The sequence below is a fragment of the Ambystoma mexicanum genome, chromosome 11, assembly GCF_040938575.1.
Source record: "Ambystoma mexicanum isolate Mex_15411 chromosome 11, UKY_AmexF1_1, whole genome shotgun sequence".
Lineage (NCBI taxonomy): Eukaryota > Metazoa > Chordata > Amphibia > Caudata > Ambystomatidae > Ambystoma > Ambystoma mexicanum.
Genome location: NC_090934.1, coordinates 1,254,580,212 through 1,254,605,466, shown reverse-complemented (window position 1 = coordinate 1,254,605,466; position 25,255 = coordinate 1,254,580,212). Strand labels below are relative to the sequence as shown.

At 43.1% G+C, this 25,255-nt stretch overlaps 2 protein-coding genes across 5 annotated transcripts in view; one reads left to right on the top strand and one right to left on the bottom strand.

The window, feature by feature from the left end:
• The window catches only part of CSNK1G1 (casein kinase 1 gamma 1), a 1,083,432-nt gene that overhangs the window by 1,006,189 nt on the left and 51,988 nt on the right, over positions 1 to 25,255 (bottom strand). The window lies entirely within an intron of this gene.
• On the top strand, positions 545 to 13,354 carry LOC138504289 (uncharacterized). The gene is made up of 2 exons (XM_069624682.1): positions 545 to 785; positions 10,383 to 13,354. The coding sequence occupies exon 2, from the start codon at positions 10,435 to 10,437 to the stop codon at positions 12,223 to 12,225; it is 1,791 nt and encodes a 596-aa protein (XP_069480783.1). The 5' UTR covers positions 545 to 785; positions 10,383 to 10,434; the 3' UTR covers positions 12,226 to 13,354.

The following is a 25,255-nucleotide window of genomic DNA, read 5'->3' as shown; positions in this document are numbered from 1 at the left end:
TGCACAAGTAGCATTTTTTTTTGCAGCACCACCACAAGGGTGCGGTGCATTGCTATATGGGTTAACAGATTAACAAGGAAAGACAGACTATTCAGTCAAAAAACGATTTTAACAGATAAGATGCAAAGCTATTTTTACAGTTAAAAGCACACGTGTTCATTTAAAAATATGCACACTATTTTTCACCTGAAATGCCTATATTGCTAGAGACACATTTGAAAATTAACAGCTAACATATTAACCATTAACCTGACTAATAAAACCTTATTTTATTATAACTCACTAATAAAATGTGTTCTCTACTGCAGAATTAGGCATATTTTGAAAACCAGTTAAATGAGTGTGCAGATTTTTCCTCTCTTCTCTGCATGATTATCCGTGTTGTTGTGCACAGTAACTGCAGGAGGAAGGAAGTCAGATTTGCAACAATTGCAAATGTATAAGCGAAGCTATTGTTTAAAAGTAGGAGGATGAGAGATGATGGATTTCATTGGAACACGTCATAAAGAGGGCTGAGAGGAAAGTTTTAGTGGGCAGTAGCAGGGAAAAAGACAGGGAGACATCTTTCTGCACTACTGGGGAGAAGACCTGGCTGTGGGGGTGTCCTGCTGCAGTCGAGACTGGGGAAAGCTGAAAGAATTACATTTCCACTGGCAGAGGCTGTCCTATCTGAAAAAGCTGAGAATTCCAGGCAATGACCCCGGCTTGAGAAGGCAAGCGTCCCTTTTCGTTGGAGTTAAGCCAAGAGAGCCACATTCACAGAGAGAATCCTCTAAACAGATAAGGTAATTACCTAACTGGGGGAGCTGTGTGTGTGCACGAAAGTATGCAGTCAGTGTAGAAAAATGAAAGTCCCGTGCGTGTCTTAATCAAGTGCTAATGTTGCAATTTAAGTTCTGTTCTCCGCCACTATAATTGCAGTGTGTCATTGAAAATGCCTTGATTGTTCCCTTTTATTGCTGTAAAGAATGAGATTATGTCTAAATGCAAATTTTATAATACAGAAAATATTTGAAAACAGACGGGTGGTTTATTTTCTATTTACCATTACAATGCCAATGATGTGGGGAGATTTTTAAACAGTGCAATGGTCATTTTAAGACAGATGTGTGTATGTCAGAATCAGTATGAATAATTGTGAGTGACTGTAGTATAACTTGTTGGAGGTACATGAGCCAACGGGAAGAGAGACTCTCTGAACATAGCTCCCTACCGTATATAAGGTAGTGGAAATTACCACAAGACTACCACATATAGCTCTCTGTCGTAAATAAGTCAGTGAGTTTGCCCATGGTGGCGCACCAACACTATCCCTGGAAATTGTGGTTTCCCTAGAATGCAGGTCTGAGGTCTCTCTAGTGATCACACGAAAAATCTAAGCGAAGATAAGGGATTCTGGACATTGGGGCCACAAATAAAACAAGGGAATTATGCTCACCAAAATACCACCAACCACGTATACCAAATATGCAGGTCTGGGTGCTGAAATAATGCATGTCCATTGTATTATTGTTGCACATGGCCAAATCTGAATACAAAGAGTGATTATTGCTAAGTTATTTCTCAGCGGTAATAAAATACCGTCAGGCCCCAAATCTCCACAAAATACCCTACATATTTATGGTGCGTTGCAGGCCGGGAAAGTGATCATAGAGTACCTACTGGGCGTGGCAAGCGTGTCTCACACTGCCATTTGCACATTAAAGGGAACCCATTTTATAATAGCAGTGTGCCACTAAAAACGAATTTCAGAATGTCACAAAGGGAAACCACATTCTCAGATCTAGTGCAATATTTAGAGGCAAAGTTATTTGCACATGGGAATTGGTCTTCGAACAGTACCTTAGAATGGAGTAACCGCATTCAGGGTGAGGTGCAGAAAGAAAAACTAGACAATACTTTTGCAGAAGGCAGCATAATTCAGGTCTGCCTTACAAGATTATTGAATGCAGCCGATAAAAGTGCAGAGAAAGACTGTTTAATACGGCTATGCGGCAAAATATGGTTTATTTTAAACAAGTCACTGCGAATGCAAGAGAATGATACTCAGCTAATTAACAGGTTAAAGACTGAATTAGATGGGGCAAGTAAAAATCAGGAAATGTTGAGAGCAGAATTGGATGTATGCCAAAAAGACATGCAATTAAAATGCAGAGACTTTGATACTCAGTTATCCAAAAACAAGAAACAATTTGAAGATAGTGAGCAAGAATTGACACACTTAAAAGCCTTAGTGGATCACATTAGGCAGGATAAAGATGAGGTTGTTTCAGAAATGCAGATTTTACAAAAAGAACATTGCGAAAAAGAAGGTGATCTCCAGAGTGTAGAACAAGAAATGATTAAAATGATCCAAGAAAGAGACAAGAGAAGTAAAGAGTTCAATGAATGCCAAATGCAAATGTGCGATATGCAGGAGGCAATTAATAAAATGAGTGATGAAAATAATTATTTGCATGATGAAGCCAACAGACTCCTTAAAAAGTGTAAGGACTTAGAACAGCAAATGTGCATTCCCAGGTCCCAGGAGAGGCGGCAGGGCACCACATTCAATGGAGTGGAGGTGAATTCTAGCTCTGCCCAAAGAGCTAGTGCCCCAGTAACTGGGCCGGTGACTGAACTTGGTTGCAGCGCCCTTGGGGGATTTGATACTCCCATTGGGGGCAGCCACCAATCTCATACACCTGAAAACAGGATTGAATCACAAAATAGTGCAATTCCATGCATTGCAACAAGTAGCCCCATAAAAATAATGAAATCCATTAAAGCCCTGATCAAACCATTTAAAAAGGGAGGTGAATGCTGCATTGAGGATCACTTAGAAGCGGTGCATGACATTTTTAAAGCGCTCCAGATACCTAAGGAACAGTACAGACAATATTTTCATTTAACTTTAGATGCCCCGACGGCCAGCATCATAAGGGGATTAAATGAACAGCAGAATATGACATGGCTGGAGTTTGAAAAAGAAATTAGGCGCCATTTTTCTCCTTTTCAGTCATTGCAGGAGGCAAAGAAAGTTGCGTACACTATTACTGCTGGACCTAATACATCACCTCGCCAATTTTTACAAGACTTAAAAAGAGCATTCTCTCGCTTTGATGTATCTTTTGACTCAAATTCCAATGAGTTTAAAACCGCATACTTCTATGGGCTACAGAAAGACATTATATCCCAATTGGTCCGTGAATTTGACCGTGACAAGTCCCTTGAATGGATTGTACATCAAAGCACCAAGCTATATGAGGTACTCTATTGTCAGGGTAGAGAAAGTGATAAAATGAAAGATACTAGGCCTAAATCTAAAGAACCCTCAGCCACAGTAATGGAAATCAGGTCAGCCAAAATGTCCCTTGAGTCTGCTCAAAGCCAAGGTAAAAATAATGTGACACCTGAACAAAGGGGTAATCAACAAAGATCGCCATTTACTGTACCAATATTCCAATCACATGATCCTAGTAATAGAGAGAGCTACATCAGCCCTAGATATTTAGGAGATAGACCCCGGGTAAGATACCGGTCTGATATGGCAGGTATGAACAATAATCAGAGACAAAATCAAGATCAAAGAAATGATGGTCCCTACCAGTCATTGGGGACACAGAGCAGATTTGATCCCAGCACCATGATATATGGTAATCAGGATAGGCCCCGATATGTGGATCGATTTACTGATAATGGAAATCAATATAGGGGCCAGTACCCACAATCTGAGAAACAGGACATGAAGCAAAACGTGAACTACAGTCCACGCCAGTACAATGATTCCCCACCAGGGGACTATAATCAAAGGATGGGTGCAACCCGCTCCCCTCCACAAATGAATCAAGAGTTCAGAAACCATCCCAACCGGTATCAATCACCTGAGAGGTATCAGAATAGATCCAATCAGGGGGAAAACAACCAATATCGACCTAGGCCACAGAAAGAGGATCCTAGAGAGGTGGAAAGGTTCCAATGCCTTGAGGCCCAAGTGAAAATGTTAGCTGAGCAAATAGGAAAGCTCTATACAGCGCAAAAACAACCTTCCAAAGAGGGGGCTGATGGCCATAGCAATGACCGGGGGGCTTCCGAAAAGTGACTAAGTACTCATGATAACTGCAGTGCCAAAATGACAGATTGCTCTGATATAATTTTGCATAACGACTCTGAGATGTCTAATGGATTAAAAATGAAAGTACCAGTAAATGAAATTGTGACGGAAAGTGCAAATACTTCTAAAAAAGAGGTACGGTTTAACCTAGAGCTAAATAAAACAGTAAAGGTTTGCACAAATGAAAAAGAAACATTAGGAATTCCAAAAGAACAAAGGGACAGATTTAAGAAAAATGACTCATGCATGGGGAATACCAGTGAACAGGGAGTAAGTGGGGATGCCATAGCTCCTTCCCTGGGCAAGCAAAACAATGACCAAACACAGACAGAAAAAGGAAATACTCACAAGGAGGGTACAAGTCAATCACCTGAAAAATTCTTTGAGCCACATATTTTTGAAGAGGCTGAAAGGGCTGGTATTACACTAAATGATCACAAATGCACAGAATTAAAAAATGACAAATTGCTGAATGATGTTGTGACACATGTTCAGTTGGAAGGTTGTAATGTGGTCTCTGATGTTACCCAGATGGATGGGCGAACGGTGGCCACACTCCAAAAAACCTCTGAACATGGAGAAATGAATAAAATACCTCGCACAGAAATGGGTAAAAAGGAGGGAAAAATGTCTTTTCATTTACCAATGTGCTTAGCCAAAAGTGAAAAAGACCTGAGAAAGGTGAGCCCTGAAATCAGTAAGAATTCACATTTCTTATGTGTATTAGAGGAAGTTGAGGACAGATATTATGCACCCATCACTGTAGAAGAAAAATGCCACACCTTTGCTATGATTGACACTGGCGCACAGGCCACAATTATGTCCAAGGAGCTGGTAAAGAGTATCAATGAAGGGAGGCCTCCACAGAGTCAGATCACAGTGAAGGCAAATCAAGGCCCAGTGCATAACTTTAATGGGGAGGAGGTGCCCATCATAGGTGTAACTGAGGTTGACATAAAAATAGGAAAGCACAGAATGAAACAAGAGGTATTGATCACATCTATTTGTGAAATTCCATTTCTGATGGGGACAGATTGCCTGAAAAGATTGTCTCCTCTCATAGATGGGGTGAATGGAGTGCTGTGGTCCTTAACCAAAAAACCATTGAGGCCTAAGAAACTAAAATCACAAAACAGCAATATAAAAGAATGTCACACCGTTGCCAAAACAAATGATGCTGTGGAGGTATATCTCCAGAATAGCTGCATACCTAGTGTCACTGTTATATTAAGGTGTCAAGACAAAGATCAGAGCGACAATGAAAAACTACCTGTACAAATATACTTGGACCCAAGGAAAGATTGGCAGACTGCCATAGACGAACACACATTACGTTTCTATTTAAAAGAGAATACATGCAAACAGAATAGTGTTCCTAAAACAGATTCAGAAAAACACATTACCACTCTGGCAGAGATACACATGGAAGATGAGCAACCATGGGTTCACGCTGGTATAAATGATTATCTTAAAACAATAAAAGCCACTTTAGCGCTTGAACATGAAAGGAGTTTCATTAATGAGAAATTGTTGCAAAAAATTATGGAGAGGGAAGAAATCCCGAAATTTAGGATTAAAAACCAATATGTTTCTGGGTTGGACAGTCCAGACTTTGAAAACCGAATTACAGGCAGATGCATGCTTAAAATTAGCATTGGGCAGAAAGCAATTTACCATAATGTATGGATAGTGAGTGGAGCACAAAATGAATTTTACATGGGCAATGACATCATGCACAGAATGTGTATGGTGTTAGATTTCCTTAATCAAAAAATATGGTCACGCCTAGGTGGGCCGGCGCCTGAATTTGAAGACAAAAGAAGGGCTTATCATTGTGCACAACTAGTTCCTTATGCAGTCGAATTACAGATGAGGAAAAATACTATTGTTCCTGCATTTACAAAACAGTTTGCAATAACACTGAAATGCAAAAATGGACAGCAGATGAAAGGCTCTGATGCATTTGTATGCCTGAATGAATCCATAAAACAGCAAGGCCTGGATTATGAATACATTCCATTGGTAGACATTGGTGAGGGATCTGTAAAAATCATGGTGAATAATAAAGGTTGTCAGGATATTCATTTAGAGGAAAACTCCCCATTAGGAATGGCCATACAAAAATCACATTATACGGCAGATTTAAATAACATGGTGATTGGGAATATTCCTGAAAAATATGTAGATGCCAAGGGCGAGTTGCCAGAACACCTGGACTCTCAGCCCAAAGGAATATTTAAAATTCATTCTGTGTATCCTTATGATTCAAATGAGACAGTGTGCTGCCATCAAGAGGATTGCATAATATTTAATTTAAAGGAAAATGAAACAGGAAATCAGCCCATTGAAGTGGAAGCTGATATGCCAAAATATTTGAAAGTGGCAGCTCTACAAAAAGACACAGCCACACAGTTAGAGGAAAGCGCTGAGATTCCTTTACCAGAAGAGTTTCCAGAATTTTCCAGAATGGTAGAAGAGCAGATCTCCTTAGCGGATGCATGTAACAGCGATGAGGATCGACGCAATCTGAGGGAAATATTTATGGAGTTTAAGGATGTATTTGCAAAAGATGCTTATGATTGTGGTTTAACTGATTTACATGTGGCCACACTACCAGAAGGTTGTAGCAGAAATCCAGTGTTTGTACGCCAGTATAGACTACCGCTGGCATGTTTAGAATCATTGGCAGAGATTATTAAAAATTTGGAATCACGGGGAATAATTAGGCCCATTCATAGCACATCCAATACGCCTATTTTAGGTGTGTTAAAGCCAAATGGTCAATGGCGGCTGTGTGCAGACTTAAGAGAGTTAAATAAAAGAGTACCAGTATCTAGATGGCCACTACCATTCATTGATCAGGGCCTAGCTCAGATACATGGTTCAAATGTATTTACCACGTTAGATCTCACATCTGGATATTGGTGTGTGCCATTGGCAGAGGAGATACAACACCTATTTTCCTTTACATTTGACAGGACTCAATATGCCTGGCTTAGAGCTCCGTTCGGGTACATCAATAGTGGGAGTGAATTTGGCATATTTTTGAGAAAGGCCATGCCGGATGCAGCGGAAAGAGGGACAATAGTTTATGTGGATGATGTCTTGATAAAAAATGAAAACCTTAAAAGCCATTTTGATGAAATAAGACATGTGCTTGGCCAATTGCAGAAAGCAGGCGCCAAAGTATCTTTGCAAAAAGCACAATGGTGCAAGAAAAAAGTGAACTTTCTAGGGCATGAAGTGACTGAACATGGGCTAAATCCACAAAGGAAGAAAATAGAGGCCATACAAAGATTAAAAGATCCTAAAAATGTGAAAGGAGTAAAAAGTTTATTAGGGATGACAGGCTATAACAGAAAGTTCATTGAGAATTATGCAGAAATCACTCAACCATTGACTAAACTGCTTAAACTAAATACTCCCTGGAAATGGGGAAGAGAGCAGTCTGATGCAGTGGCTAGATTGAAGGAATGTCTTGTAAAGGCACCATGTTTAGCATACCCCATAAAGGACAGGGATTTCTTTATAGAAATAGGCTTTTCTGAACATTGTATGTCAGCAGTGTTATCACAAAAACACGATTTGAATCACAAAACCATTGCATATGCAAGTAAGGCATTTTCCCAAGTTGAAATGAAATTTAATGAATGCGAAAAGGCCCTATTAACCACTGTGTGGGCGCTACAACATTTCCGCCCCATTGTTCAGGGAGAAAAGGTGATTATTGAAACAAATCATCAACCTTTGCAATTTTTAGAGAGTAAAAGAATTAGATCAGGCAATCTAGCGCAATCCAGAATCACTTCATGGACGCTGGCATTACAAGGTTTTCCCGTAGAAGTAAGATATGGACAAAATAAAAAGAGCCCAATTGCTCAAGGGTTAGCTGACTTACATGACTGTGCAGCTGAACAAATAACAAATGAAATGGATGTGGAAGCTAGTTTGCAGGAGTTTGAACAATCACCACACAAAGCTTTTGATGAAAAAACATGCAAGGATTTGCCAACTGTATATGTGGATGGTTGTGCTTTTCACATTGAAAATGACAGTAATAAACAATTAGTGGCAGGAATAGGAAATGTCTGGTTGAAATGTGAAGGCGTTCCTAGTATAGGGATGAGGATTGGAGATAGGAGCAGTCAGGTAGCGGAATTGGCAGCCATCTATAAAGCAATTGCTACTGCAGTTGATAAAAAGTTCAGTGAAATTGTCCTGGTGACTGATTCTGACTATGCACGGAATAGCTTTGTGGAGTATTTGCCTGGTTGGAAAACAAGAGGCATGATTACATACAACAAAAAGCCACTTAAACATGGAAAAATGATACAAGCCATAGACAAATTGGTGTCAGAAAATAATTTAACAATATACTGGAGAAAAATTCGTGGGCATTTAAAAACACCAGGAGAGGATAAGGAGGGAAATGATAAGGCAGACCATCTGGCTAAGATTGGGGCTGTGATGGGAGAATTGCTACCTATTGATTATTTAATGGGTGAAATACAAATTGATGCAGTCACACGTTCTAAAGCACCAAAGGAGGTAGATCAACCGGTGGTGCAGTGGAGTCATAACACGCCAGACCAAGATTTGATTGAGGCACAAAAGAATGATCAAATTTTGGGAATCTATTATAATCATTTGATAGATCCTGAAAAAAATCCTTTAACAGAAAATGATTGTATGGGAAAAGAAGAGTTGAGGGTGTTATTAAAGAACAAAACACGAATTAGATTACAGGATGGACTCATGATTAGAGAGTCCATAACAGGGCAAATACAGTGGGTAGTACCCCTTTCATTCAGAGGACTAATGCTACACCATGCACACGATGCCATAACTGCAGGCCATAGAGGTTCACAAAAGACATTAGAAATACTAAAAGATTATGCTTACTGGCCACATATGTCCCAAGATGTGGAATTATATACTAGAGGATGTCTAGTATGCGCCCAATTTAAACCTGCTTCACCAATGCATAGAGCACCATTGATGAAAAGAGGCCTAACTCTCCCATGGTCAGATTTGCAAATAGACTATGTAGGTCCTTTAAAAAGGTCGAGCAGGGGACACCGCTATATTTTGAGTGTGGTATGTTTGATGTCAAAATGGATTGAGTGCATTCCCGCACCAGATTGTAGTGCGCAAACAGCAGCCACATTGCTGGTGAACCATGTGTTCTCAAGGTTTGGGTTGCCACAAAGAATTGAGTCAGACAGAGGAAGTCATTTCACAAGTAATCTAATGAGTAAGGTATGGCAAATACTAGGTGTGAAAAGGAAACTACATATCGCATATCGGGCGGCGTCTTCAGGTACAGTTGAAAGAAGCAATAGGTCTGTTGTGGACATTTTAAAGAAATTTGTGGCAGAAGCAGGTTCCAGCTGGGATTTGCGTTTACCATTGGTTTTGATGGCAATCAGGTCGACTCCTGCCAAAGCAACAGGTGTTAGCCCCCATGAGGTCTTAACAGGTAGGAAAATGGTGTTACCACAACACCTACTATACAGAACACATGAGCAAACTCTAGTGAGTGCATCCACAGTTCATGAATATATTGATGAACTGAGGAGGCATTTGCAACATGCATTTGCTTTTGTGCAGAGAAATCTGGAAAGAGCTGCTGACAGTGCTAAGTCATATTATGACAAAAAGACATCAGTAAAGGAATACAATGTAGGGGATCAGGTGTACAAGTTTCATTTTGGAAAAAGTAAACAGAAAAATTCTAAATTTCTGGCAGCCTGGCAGGGGCCATTTCGAATTATAGATAAAGTCTCTCCTGTAGTGTATAAAATTTTGAAAAATGAAGGTGAAACAGCAATAGAGCAGTTTGTCCATGTAAATCAAATCAAACCATGCCATCCCAGACATGAGATCAGGCAACTTGAGCATGTGGAAACGGATAGAGTCCCTTGAGAAAATAAATGGGTGTGATCAGGAGGCAGTGACAAAGAAGTTAAAAAAAAGTTGATTGTTAGGATGGCACATAAACACTGTAATATATGTGAAAATATATAATATAAATAAATAAATAAATAAATAAATAAATAAATAAATAAAATGCACATATAACGGAAGCTCGTGGTTGGTGTGCAGAGAGAAAGTGTATTAAATATTGAATGCTGTTTTATATGTGTTTGTTTTCTTTTAACTTGTGTTTAATTTCAGAAAAAAAAAAAAAAAACGAAGTATTTTTACCAAGCATGTTTTATTTTTGGCAAAAGGATGAAGTTAGTATTGTGCTATGTACTTAATCTGTTTATTTTCTATTTTGATTTAGACGATTAACATTATTTGATCGGAGGTTCCGGGACCAGAGGCCACGGGAGACGATGGAGTCCTGGAGACCTCGAGGACGGATTCCGGGAAAGCCCCAAAGAGGGGTGAAGACCAAGGCTACAAAGCGATCAGCATTGAAGATGATACCGATGACATGTTTAACGATAGTGATATTTGGAGGGATCTTCAAGAATTCAGAAGCACAGGTTGTCATTGAACCTGGACCAGCATCTGGTATCGCGGTAGAAGAAGCACCAGGATTCATCATGAGTGATAGAAGGATGATTTTCCAAAATATCTACATACCATTGAATCCTGAGATTTTGATTGAAAAACATTTGAACAATACCGGAATTAAGATTGAACAGACTAAAGAGTGGCTGGAAATAAGAAAAGAGGACGCTAAGCAGTCAATAAGAGATATATTAATGCAATTGGAAAAAACATTCGTGAATTCAGCAGACATTAAGAAGAAGAGAGGAAAGAGAGGTGCGGTGATGCTCGCGATATCAATGGTAATGTCTATAATTGGGGCAATAATAGGTACTACAATATCAACAGCCAATTCTATTTCGGTAGGAACACTGAGTACTAAAGCACAACAACCGAGTATTGACCTAGAAATAATACAAAAGACATTAGATGGAATTAGAGGGGGACTGGATGAACAAGTAAGATTCATAAATGAAACTGCAATCATTCTAAATGAACAAGCGGATGTGATGCAACGGGCGACTAAAATAATACTTAAGCATGACAGAACTTTAAATGAAATATTGAACATAATGAGTCCTGTTGATAGACTATTAACGAATTATATGAGAGAAGTTCAAACTGCAGTTTCACAATTGATTCAAGGACATATTCCCTTGTATTTTGTTTCGCAGGATATCATTCGGCAAATGATAGAAAGATTGACCAGGAGGGAAATTGACCTTATACAGATAAGAATTGCATTCGAAATGGGGAATGCAATGCCGTTATATGTGGACTTGGAAAGACTAGAGATCGGATTTTTGCTATGCATCCCATTTGTAGCCCCTGAACTTATTTATCAAACGAAGTGGGTACACAACGTGGGATTTTGGCAAGAGGACAAATTCATTAAGATTAAGACTCCAGAAGTGGTGGCATTTCAGTCATGGGAACCTGAAGTTTATTTAATACCAAACCTGGAAACATGTGTAACATTTAAAGAACAAAATTATATGTGTCCAGGTAAACCGTTTGTTCCTGATGCCACAGATGCTATTTGTGGATTGAAATCTGACCCAAGTATATCAGAGGGATGTGAAGTGATTATTAGTAATATGGGAAGTGAAGAAATGGCACAGGCTAAGATGGTCAGAGGTAAATGGTTGGTCAGTACCTGTTTAAAGAACATGACGGTAGTACATTTAAACCATGGAACATACGTGGTTAAACAGGTAAAATATAATGTTTTTTATTTACAGGTTCCAAAGGATGCAATTGTGTCAATTGGGGGATTAACATTGTTCCATGTAACAAATGATGTTTGGGAAAGCCAAGTGGAAAATATCGATTTTTTTCAAAGGGATACTTTTCCAATAGATCCAGATGTGGAATATTTATTGAATCACAAAGAAAGACATGTTATGAAAATGAATTTGCGAAAAAACAATATTACAATCAGTAATCTGGGCATAATAGAAGTGGAAAGATTTAATTGGGGAACCTGGGGGGAACGCTCAATAGTGGGTTTGGCTATCCTGGTGCTAATCATGGGTGGATGGTTGATTGTGATATCAGTAAAAATGAAAATGTTACTGATTTTACTGACTACGTCAGGAAGAGAAAGATATCCCAATACACATGCATTTTAAGAGAAAAAGAAAGAACAAGTTGTTTTTGGAGATTGGCTTGGATTATAGCCAAGTTCTAAAAACAAGTTGTTTTTAGAGATTGGCTTGGATTATAGCCAAGTTCTAAAAACAAAAGGAGGGTATATGTAAGGATATTTGGCATGTTACTGCACAAGTAGCATTACAGCGCTACTGCACAAGTAGCATTACAGCACTACTGCACAAGTAGCATTTTTTTTTGCAGCACCACCACAAGGGTGCGGTGCATTGCTATATGGGTTAACAGATTAACAAGGAAAGACAGACTATTCAGTCAAAAAACGATTTTAACAGATAAGATGCAAAGCTATTTTTACAGTTAAAAGCACACGTGTTCATTTAAAAATATGCACACTATTTTTCACCTGAAATGCCTATATTGCTAGAGACACATTTGAAAATTAACAGCTAACATATTAACCATTAACCTGACTAATAAAACCTTATTTTATTATAACTCACTAATAAAATGTGTTCTCTACTGCAGAATTAGGCATATTTTGAAAACCAGTTAAATGAGTGTGCAGATTTTTCCTCTCTTCTCTGCATGATTATCCGTGTTGTTGTGCACAGTAACTGCAGGAGGAAGGAAGTCAGATTTGCAACAATTGCAAATGTATAAGCGAAGCTATTGTTTAAAAGTAGGAGGATGAGAGATGATGGATTTCATTGGAACACGTCATAAAGAGGGCTGAGAGGAAAGTTTTAGTGGGCAGTAGCAGGGAAAAAGACAGGGAGACATCTTTCTGCACTACTGGGGAGAAGACCTGGCTGTGGGGGTGTCCTGCTGCAGTCGAGACTGGGGAAAGCTGAAAGAATTACATTTCCACTGGCAGAGGCTGTCCTATCTGAAAAAGCTGAGAATTCCAGGCAATGACCCCGGCTTGAGAAGGCAAGCGTCCCTTTTCGTTGGAGTTAAGCCAAGAGAGCCACATTCACAGAGAGAATCCTCTAAACAGATAAGGTAATTACCTAACTGGGGGAGCTGTGTGTGTGCACGAAAGTATGCAGTCAGTGTAGAAAAATGAAAGTCCCGTGCGTGTCTTAATCAAGTGCTAATGTTGCAATTTAAGTTCTGTTCTCCGCCACTATAATTGCAGTGTGTCATTGAAAATGCCTTGATTGTTCCCTTTTATTGCTGTAAAGAATGAGATTATGTCTAAATGCAAATTTTATAATACAGAAAATATTTGAAAACAGACGGGTGGTTTATTTTCTATTTACCATTACAATGCCAATGATGTGGGGAGATTTTTAAACAGTGCAATGGTCATTTTAAGACAGATGTGTGTATGTCAGAATCAGTATGAATAATTGTGAGTGACTGTAGTATAACTTGTTGGAGGTACATGAGCCAACGGGAAGAGAGACTCTCTGAACATAGCTCCCTACCGTATATAAGGTAGTGGAAATTACCACAAGACTACCACATATAGCTCTCTGTCGTAAATAAGTCAGTGAGTTTGCCCATGGTGGCGCACCAACACTATCCCTGGAAATTGTGGTTTCCCTAGAATGCAGGTCTGAGGTCTCTCTAGTGATCACACGAAAAATCTAAGCGAAGATAAGGGATTCTGGACATTGGGGCCACAAATAAAACAAGGGAATTATGCTCACCAAAATACCACCAACCACGTATACCAAATATGCAGGTCTGGGTGCTGAAATAATGCATGTCCATTGTATTATTGTTGCACATGGCCAAATCTGAATACAAAGAGTGATTATTGCTAAGTTATTTCTCAGCGGTAATAAAATACCGTCAGGCCCCAAATCTCCACAAAATACCCTACACCCCCCACAGGGCACTCCCTGAACCACGCAGCGAGATTAAAGAGACACCTAAACCATTTCCCACTCTCAAACTACTGTGCCGCAAATTACGAGCAGACTACATTTCGCTAGGAAAACCACAACAAAATAACCCCCACGCATCTACTGGACCCTAGGATCCCCCACATGGGCCACCAGCGGGAATCAAGGTGCGATCCGTTCTAGACAAACTAAGCGCAACAACATCAAGACTTTCACATGGCTTCCAGAAGTAAATCAAAACCTGCCACAATGGACACTTTTGTTACTACCGAGACGAAGAACACAGTCAGTTTGCACCCCTCTACTCCTGAATCTACACAAACAAAAAGGAGCTGACTCCCCTGAGAGTCAATCCCAAGTACTAGAAGCCATAGCATCGCTGTGCACATTCATAGACTCAAAGATAGACGAATTCAGGTCAGATATCCAGCTGGTGCGTCAAGATGCCAGGAATTTAACAGAAAGAGTGACGAACTCCGAAGCAAACATAAGGGAGACGACAGAAGACACTGTCGAATTAAAAGCCATGGTTGTGGACCTCGAAAGGAAGGTCGCCATCCTCGAGGCGAGGGCAGAGGGACGGGCCAGACGGGACAACATCAGGATACTGGGAATACCGGAAGGCGAAGAGGGCCCGAACCCAACAGCATATGTAGAGTCCCAGCTTCAACAGGCAATAGGTGCAGAAAAACTCATACAATGCTTTGCAGTTGAAAGGGCACACAGGTCCCTCCAAAAGAGACAAACCCTTTCCCCCCCCATCCTCCCCCCCCAGGCTCACACCCTCGCCCGATAATCGCCAAGATACTCAATTTCCAAGACCGAGAAACCATCCTGAGGTACTCCAGGGAGGAGGGCCCCATGGAACGTGGCAATGCCAAAATAACTGTGTACCCAGGCTACACCCCAAAGGTGCAAAGGGAGAGAAACTCATTTGTGCCGATTAAGGCCAGGCTTCGGCAACTAAACCTGAAATATATGCTACTCTATCCATCGAGACTAAAGGTCATTCCCCCCCCCCTCCTCCCCCTCCCCCCCCTCCCCTCCTCCTCCCCCCCCCTCCTCCTCCTCCCCCCTCCCCTCCTCCTCCCCCCCCTCCTCCTCCCCCCCCCTCCTGTACCATTCCAAATACTGGGTTCGGAGGCAGACAGCGAAAGCAGGTACCTAATAATGTGGGGAACCATCGAGCATACTGCGGTCTGCATAGTGAATTCCTGCTTCCCGCAGCACAGAATCCCCTCACATCTCAAAGCACTATGTGCTAAAATGGCACACCACAGAGATGGGACCTTCATATGGGGCGATGACTTCAGAAATGGAAACATGAGCAGATCTGCACCCTCCCCCCCAAAAAAACCACACAACACTGCCACCTAAGCACTTAACGATATGCTGGAACACCTCAACCGGATAGACATTTGGAAAGAACACCACCCCACCGAGAGGAGCTATTCATACTACTCGGCCCCACATAAGATCCACACAAGGATTGACTATTTATCAACAAAGAACAAATATCAATGGTAGACACAACAGCATACCTAGGCAGATCGATCTCCGATCACTCGCCGTTAACCATGCAGTGGAAATTAAGGGGACCCAGACCACCGATCCCACATTGGAGAATGCCCACTGCAGCTCTCACTTATGAATTCAGGGAAGCCCTCGGTAACAAACTCGAGGATTACATAGACAACAACAAGGGATCCATATCAAGCTGGAGCACACTGTGGGAGGCTATGAAGGTACCGACACGAGGTGAGGTGATATCGGGTGCTGGAGGCATCCGGAAGCACCTGACGGCATCACTAGAAGAACAAGAAACCGAAATATCACGCCTTGAGACCTGCTCCGACGCCTCGCCAGAATTGGAAGCAACTCTACAGAAAATCTGTGATGAATGCCACACAGTCTGGGACAGGCTAGCCAAATTTGACTTCACAACAAACACCGCCAAGGCCCATAAAGAAGCCGATAAACCAAACAGACTACTAGCCTGGTTGTGAAAACGCGAACAGCCAAGACGCTTCCCAACAGAGATCAGATGAAAGCGGGGTAACATACAAGTCCCAACACGACATCAACAATGCTTTTGCGAAGGTTCACTCCAGATTATACTCCCACGACAAGCAAATACCCAGGGAGGAAATCAAGGCCACCGTAGAAGAGATTGGGCTCCCGAAATTGTCAGAGGAACAAAGGCATTAGAAATGGAGACCACCACAGAAGACGTTACGGAGGCTATCAGGTCTCTGGCTACTTGCAAGACTCCCGGTAACGATGGCCTTCCACCCAAATTCTACAAAGCTTACGAAACTACCATCACCCCAATACTGCCGAGGTCTTCATGGAGGCATACGAGAATGGGATACTTCCCAACACTATGAAGGAGACGATCATAGTCCCCATGCTCAGGCCAAACAAACCACCCACGGATTGCGACTCGTATCGCCCATTAGCAATGCTAAACTACGATAGCAAGATCCTGACCACTATCCTAGCTAATAGCTAATGGACTTGCAAAGGTGGTGGGAACCTTGATCCACGACGACCAAAACGGCTTCGTCCCAGGACGCAATACCACGGCTAACCTGAGAAGACTTCAACACACCATGGCAGAAACCTACATGAGAGACGAAGATCTTGCGTTTTTTTCACTCGACGCCATCAAGGCCTTCGACTACATATTCTGGGAATGGCTGATAGAGGTGTTAAGAGTTTGGATTTGGTGAAGGCTTTGTGAGATGGATCAGGTGCTCTACAACTCGCCGATGGCAAGAGTGAAAATTGAGGAATGATTTCAAAACCTTGGGAGATGCAGCAAGGTACCAGGCAGGGATGCCCATTTTCACCGATGTTATACATCCTAGGCTTACATCTTAGGCTTGGAACCAATCGCTATCTACTTTCGGAAACAGTTCTTTGATGCAGGCATCAAACTAGGCAACCAATGCTCCATAAGTCTTAGTTACTTACCTGTAAGTGTATTTCTCCAGCATTGGTATCTTTCATAGATTCAGATGCTTGAATATTCCCCGTCGTCAGACTGGGAATCCTCGGTGATAAAATAATAACAATAATTTTTATATATATATATATATATATATATATATATATATATATATATATATATATATATATATATATATATATATATATATACACACACACACACACACACTGCCACCTAGCAGTGCATGTACATAGCCCATTATAGCCTATGAGCCACTTCATTGTGTAGTCCCTCCACCTCACTTTGGTCCTTTATGGCCCCAGCCAATGAGGTGGCAGGGCTTAAGCTCCGCCCCCGGCAGCCATCTTCAGATTTTGAACCGTAGAGATTACAGTATGATGGATGCCGAGCATAGGAGCAGCCTCTCAAGGGAGGCGGGCGGGCGCATGTGAATCTATGAAAGATACCAATGCTGGAGAAATACAGTTACAGGTAAGTAACTAAGACTTCTCCAGCATTGGATCTTTCATAGATTCAGATGCTTCAATAGAATACCAAGCAGTTAAAACATGCCACCATTATAAACAGATATGCATAATTACAGAAAAACATATTTCTGATCAAACCTTTACCATGCAGCAACACAACGGTTACATACTTCGGGAAAGGTGGGAAAGGAGGCTGGTCCTACCTTACACAAAGAGATGGCGGAGCACTGCCTGTCCAACTGCAGTTTCTTTGTTGGTATCTTCAGTCAGGCAGTAGTGTTTTGCGAAAGTATGGAGTGCTCCACGTGGCAGCTCTGCATATGTCTTTCAAGGCCACCCCTGCGTGGAATGCTGTTGACGCCGCCCTTCCTCTGGTGGAGTGCGCAGACGGCGGTCTAGTTAAAGGGTCGCCTTTCAACTGATGACAGTGGGTAATGCAGGACGATACCCAGCGTGCCAGGCTTTGTTTGGATATATGTTGGCCCTTGGTACGGCCAGAGAAGGAAATGAATAGCCGGTTTGAGGAGCGGAACTCCTTGGTTCTAACACCCTAGAAACGTCTAGAGAGTGTAATGTCCTTTCCGCTTCCGAAGCGTGATTCTGGAAGAAGGTTGGTAAAACAATGCGCTCAGTGAACGACATCTCTGAAAGTACCTTGGGGAGGAACTTCGGGTGAGGCTTTAAGATGACGCGGTCCTTCTGGAACAAGGTAAATGGAGGTTCCGAAGACAAAGCTTGCAACTCACTGATCCTTCTGGCCGATGTGATGGCTACCAAGAAGGATGTCTTCCAGGACAAGAATTTCATATCGCATCTATGTATGGGCTCAAAGGGAGGTTGCATGAGGGCTGTTAAGACGGTGTTGAGGCTCCAGTCCGGAACTGGTGTAGGCGGATAAGTACGCATCAGCCCTTTCAGGAAGATCTTGATCGCTGGTAAGGAGAGTAAGGCTTGCGTCTCCGCGGTTACTTTGTAGGCCTCTATGGCTGACAGATGGACCTTGATAGAGGACAGTGAGAGCCCTAATTTAGCCAGGTGCAACAAGTAAGGCAGAATTTGATCAACCGAGGCCGTGAGGGGGATCGATCGCAGAGGTCTCGCACCATTTGGAAAACCTGGTCCATTTTCTGGTGTAGGTGAGTTGTGTGGACGGGGCTCTAGCGGCCCTGATGATATCCCAGCATTCTGATGGCAACTTTAGGTGCATCAGTTTACGCTGCTCAGGAACCATGCTTTGAGGGACAGGCTCCTCGGGTCGTGGTGGAGGACCTTGCGGTTCTGTTGTGTCAGTAGATATTGATGTGATTTGAGACGAATCGGGGTTTTGCAGGATAGATGTCTCAGCGTCGGGTACCAGACTTGCCGTGCCCAATCGGGTGCAATAAGAATCAAGGAACAATCCTGTTCTTTCACCCTGCGAAGTACCCTCGACATGAGGGGAATGGGTGGGAAGGCGTAGAGGAGCTTCCCCGACCAATCCACTGAGAACGCGTCTCCCAGCGATTGGTGCTCGGGGTATCTTGACGCAAATCTCTTGCATTTTTTGTTGTTCCTGGTGGCGAAAAGGTCGATCTGCGGATGGCCCCATAAGGCAAATATCCATCGGGTTTCTCTGTCGTCCAACTCCCACTCGTGTGACGCTGTGTATTCTCTGGTTAATCTGTCCGCTAAGACATTGTCTACTCCTGGAAGGTGCTCTGCCCTGATCTGTATCCCGTAGCGCAAGGCCCATGCCCATAGCTGTTGGGCTTCTTGCGACAGAATCTGAGACCTCGTGCCTCCCTGCTAGTTTGTATAGTGCATGGAGGTTGTGCTGTCTGTCTGGACCGTAAGAACTTGACCAGCTATAACCGGTAGGAAGGCTTTCAGCGCCAACCTTACGGCCCTGAGCTCCAACACGTTGATGTGGAGCTGGGACTCTTGTGCCGACCAAGATCCCTTGGTTTGGAGGTCCGCAAGATGAGCGCCCCAGCCTGATAAGGAAGCGTCCGTCCGTAGCAGGAGGGTCGATGTCGGTGCTTGAAACGGCATTCCCTGTAGAAGATTCCTCGGAACGTTCCACCATCGAAGGGCCTTGTGCAACGTCGATGGAATCTGGACAATGTCTTCCCAGCATCCGAAAGCTTGTTTCCATTGGTGGTCCAGAGCTTCCTGAACCGGCCTCATGCGAAGCCTGCAGTTCGGTATGAGGAATATGCATGATGACATCATGCCCAATAGGGATTTGTAAGAGCGTACAGATGTTGTCTCTTTCTGTAGGAAGTTCGAAGTTGAGCGTAGAATCGCTGCTATTCTCTGTGGATGGTCTCACTCTGGGAATGCTGGAGTCGAGCTCGGCTCCCAGGAAGAGAGCTACCTTGCTGGAAACGAGGCAGGACTTTGTCTGGTTGATGGAGAAACCTAACTCTTTTAGAAGGTTGACCGTCCTCGACACTGCCGAACGAGCCTTTGCAGCTGAACTTGCCTTTATCAGCCAATCGTCCAGGTATGGAAAAACGTCCGTTCCTGCTCTCCTGAGACTTGCCGCTACCGGTGCCGGTGCCAGGCACTTCGTGAAAACTCTTGGTGCCGATTTTAGACCGAACGGAAGCACTTGAAACTGAAAGTGGAGCCCTCCCACTGTGAACCTGAGGAACTGCCTGTGTGCTGGATGGATCGGAATGTGGAAGTATGCATCCTCCAAGTCTAAAGTGGCCAAGAAGTCGTGCTTGTTTAACCAAGGTAGCACCCCTTGTAGAGCTACCATCTTGAAAGTTATGCGCTTGATGAACTTGTTGAGAGCCCTCAGGTCCAAGATGGGCCTCCATTGACAATTTTTCTTTCTGACGAGGAAAAATCGGGAGTAGAAACCTTTTCCCCTCTGAGAATAGGGTACTGGCTCTACTGCTGCCTTCTGGAGCAGTTTTTGCACTTCGGACATGACCTGTCTTAGCATATGCACTCTGCGGGGAGTTGGAAGCAGGGAAGGAGGTTGGTCCAGAAATTCCAAGGTGTGACCCTTTCGGATCACCTGTAACACCCATTTGTCCGATGTAATTGACCGCCAGCACTGGAAAAACTGGCTCACCCTTCCCCCCACCGGGGCGTGGTGAAGTGGGGGGGGGGGGGGGGAGATTGGTCGTCAGTTCTGCTTGCCTTGCGACTTCCCTTGGGCGGAGCCACGTCTGCCTCTATGGGCGTATCTGTTGGATGACTGATATTTATTGGCTTGGTACGTGCCGCCTTGTGCTTTTTGACCATGGGAGGAACGACTGTATCCCCTGAACTTGGAAGATGAACCTCTAAAGGGACGAAAAGACCGATGGTGCTTACTTTTTTCCTTTAAAGAACTGATGGCTCTGGCTGTGTCAGTGTCTGTCTTGATTGCCTTCAAATGGTCATCTATCTTTTTCCCAAAGAGATCTTGGCCGTCAAATGGCATGTCTAGTATCTGCGCCTGAACTTCAGGTCTAAAGTTAGTAGCCTTCATCCAGTCGATGGTCCGATGACGATGATCTAACTGTCGACGATGTCTTAAGCGTCGTCGTCGTCGATGCTGGTTTCGTCGACGGTATGGCCGATGACGGGCCTTTACCTTTCCCTTCATTCGTGGGCGGTTTACCCGCCGACGACTGCCCCCCCCCCCCCGTTTTTTGCAAACTCCTCCTTACCTCTGGAGGCAGATTTTGCTGACTTTTTCTGGCTTGATAGGTCAACTGGAGGCAGAAAGGGTATCAATTCCAGCTTCCTCTTTTTGGATTTGGGAGAGGAACTCCTTTCCACTGAAGAGGCCCTTCTCTTTGAAGTTTGCCTCTCAGATGGAATGCTGGATTGGACAGGAGCTGTTCTGACAGACTCTTCGTCCGAAGATTGATCCCTGGATTCCAGGTATGAAAGGAGTCTTCTATGCCTGTCATGAAGGGTCTTAGTGGAAAAGGTTTTACAAATCTCGCATTTTTTAATGTCATGTGGGTACAGACAATAAATGCAATGCTCGTGGGGGTCCTTGTAGTAAACCAATTTCTTCTTGCACCTCGTGCAGTCCCTGAACAGGGAAGGCTTCCTGACAGCCTGAGGTGCCTCCATTTCCGAAGAGAAGTTCAGTCGACGATTTTGAGAGGAAAACAACAAGTTTTGCCACCAAGGTTAATTGGAAAGGAAGCCCCTAAGAAGGGGAACAAGATGGAATATATTTTACAAATATATTCCACACAAAAGTAGAAAGAATTTGAGAAAGCTCTGAGAGCTTGAGGATTCCCTGTGTCTGATAGACTGCGGTGAAAAATCTGAAGATGGCTGCCGGGGGCGGAGCTTAAGCCCTGCCACCTCATTGGCTGCGGCCATAAAGGACCAAAGTGAGGTGGAGGGACTACACAATGAAGTGGCTCATAGGCTATAATGGGCTATGTACATGCACTGCTAGGTGGCTATATATATATATATATATATATATATATATATATATATATATATATATATATATATAAAAATTATTATTATTTAATTTATCACCGAGGATTCCCAGTCTGACGACGGGGAATATTCAAGCATCTGAATCTATGAAAGATCCAATGCTGGAGAATATCCCTATATGCAGACGATGTGCTCCTGTATATGAAAGACCCACAAATAAACGCACAAGTCATACTAGATGTCCTCGACAACTACACAATTTACTCAGGGATCAAGTTTAGCAGATCAAAATCCTGTGCATTCCCGCTGGCCTGACTCAGAGGAATGGCAGAAACCGATTTACCAGGAGTGGGAATAAAATGGCAACCCGAGGCATTCAGATACCTAGGAATCTGAATTCACCACACTCCGGAACTCACACACGACCACAACACCGAAATAGCAATGAAAGGACTTCGTAATTCCATGAAATTGTGGTCGAAACTCCCACCCGCAATGATGGGTCGAGCAGCCATTGCAAAAATGATAATCCTCCCCCGCTTCTTATACATTTGCGACTACATCCACCCGTCCTTTTTCAAGAAGCTAGAAACAATAATCAGAGACTTCTTGTGGGGTCCATCCAGACACAAACTACCCCCATCAATTCTCACGCTGCGCAACAAAGAAGGAGGAGTGCAGCTTCCTGACTTTCAAATGTAATACCTCGCTGCGCAACTCAGCCACATGACGAGGTGGCTTCAAGGCGTTCAGAACAACGAGTCGGAGCTATTAAGGCAGATACTGTTCCCCAAAGAGACACTCTGGAACCCACTGAAACAGACACAAGACATCCCCATGATCGCAAAGCTGGGCAGACAGGTCTGGACAAGGACCCGCTCCATCCTACAGTCGAGCCATCCGTACTCACCCAATACTCCCATCCTAGTGGATGATTGCAAAACCACAGCAGACCTCAAGATAGCGATAAACTGGGAGAGAACTGGGATTTACGCATACAAGTTTGAAGAGGACAAATTCAGAGACTTCGAGTCAATGCCGAATGTGGAGGGAATCTCCCTGCGGCCAATTCCTGTGGTATCATCGACTAAAACAAATTGCTAAGAAAAAAATGGGACAACTGGCCCGGGGAACCCACTCCAGATCCCCTACTACAAGAGATGTACAAACTAAACGATGGCTGGAAACCGGTGACCTGGCTCTATAGCCGATTGATGGACAAACCCAACCCCAAAAGCACAGCACTCAAGGAAAGATGGGAAACCGACCTGGCCATTACACTAGCGGACAAGGAATGGGAAAGAATACTACTATACCCCAAAGAGGTGTCTCGCAATAACAGATTCCGGCAGATACAGATGAATGTCCTCTACAGGACGTACATGACCCCAGAGCGGGTGGCTGGCTTCAACAAGAAAGCCTCACCAAACTGCCCCTGGTGCGGCAATGACACAGCCGATCTGATCCACATGTTCTTGACCTGCAACAAGACGAAGAAACTCTAGTCCAAAGTCAAACAGACTTGCACCACTGCGGGCATCACCAGATATAAATGGGACCCGAAGGAATGCTCATTAGGATCTCACCCCAGTATAAGTAAACCCAAGCATATAACCAAGCTAATGGACCCATCCTGCATCCTTGCAAAAAGAAACATAGCAATGGCTTGGAAGTCCAAGGAATTGGATTAAGGAATTAGAAAATGTGGTCCAAAGCAGAGACTAGGGCATGGCAAGAAGCGACCAATTCCGGAGCGGATGAAGCAAACAACACCCTCAAATCGTGGAAAGCCCTCCTGAGAGACATACCCTTTACCGCGGACCACAAACCCCCCTAAAGAAATCACCAAGAAAAGCATAACGTCAGAAAGAGACTCATCCAAACTCCTGGAGATGCCCGACGTGGTCCATTCTCAGCACCTGAACTCAAAATCCCACCTACACCTGCCCCTGAACAGACGCTGAAGACGCCATGGCACTGAACGAAGACTGTTTTGTTTAGTTGTTTAACATGTTTTAACATGTTTTTTGTTAAAGACTACCATGCAAAAAAATTGGACGAATTGTTAATTTCTAATTTGTCACGCGACAACCAAACATATGTCTAAATGCCAATAAAATACGTTTAAATAAATATTAGGGAAACCTAAATTGCAACCAGATAAGAAATCAGACGACCGAAGAAAAGAGACAAGGCAAAAATGAATGGTGACTAGAAAGCCATAAAAAAAAAACCTCGCCATCTCAATTCTATACACAGACAGCACACAGTTTCTTCTTACTAGCCAAGCATCAAAATACATTTTGCACCCTGTGAACTGCATACCGGGCAGATAAGACCCGGTGGTACACAGTGGTTGATTTAGAAATCCTGAAAATAAGGTGTCTGCACAAACTACATTGTCAAAAACATGCAGGGAGAGCAGCTGGGAATTGTTAGCTGCTTAGACTCCTGGATACTTGATTGAGAATAAGAAGTAAACAACTGATATGTAAGCAGTCTTTCCTTCAACAGAATTTATCTTTCAGAGGCACAGAAAAAGGCATGTACCCCAATCCTTTTGTTAATGCAGGTCTTGAATGTTGTTAGAGACACTGGGACATTTTAGAGGTCCAAATGTCGAGAAACATTGGTTTACCCTGCTTTCCAGTGTGCGAGAGGGATGCCGTGTGAATGCTATTGGACACTGAACAAAACAGAGTAAAATTCTATGCTTAAAACGTATTACTCGAACGCACCTGTATGAACATTTTCCAGACAGGTTTTCTGGCCCTCAACTCCCCAAAAAGGAGACACTTGGAAATGCAACAAGAGAAGGCAAGGGTAGGGGTGGATGCGGGGCACAGTGATCCATGTGAACACTGCGCCGCGCCATAATGGAAGACAGCCTTTTGAAAGTCGACATTTGGGTGGCGCAGCGATCACATATCCAGAAAAATGAATGCGCTCCCACTCGAAATTCTCACTATAAAACACTGGTAGCCACTGACCATGGCCAATGGACCAGAGACTCATAATGGGAGGTGTTGGGGGAGGGGGTACATTGTTGCCTTATTGATATTGGAGTATAACGTGTGATATGAACAATTAAAACTGCAGTACTGCTAGTGGTGGGACATATGATATGTTTATTTATATAGCGCCTATTCACAATGTGTTTCAAAGTGCTTCAAGGCAAGGAAGGGAACAAGGGAAAATACGACATTCTTACAGGCCATGAACAGTAAGGATGTGAAATTATCCATCGTACTCAGCCTGACGACATTTCAGATAGTGCAGGGAGGGGGGAGAGTGGGACAGAAATGGAAAGACAGGCGACTACCGTACCAGGCCCGACGACATTTCTGGTAGAGCTGGAGGAAAA

What these genes read in the sequence shown, in the direction of transcription:
- LOC138504289 (XM_069624682.1), top strand. Translation starts at nt 10,435, where the DNA reads ATGGAGTCCTGGAGACCTCGAGGACGGATTCCGGGAAAGCCCCAAAGA.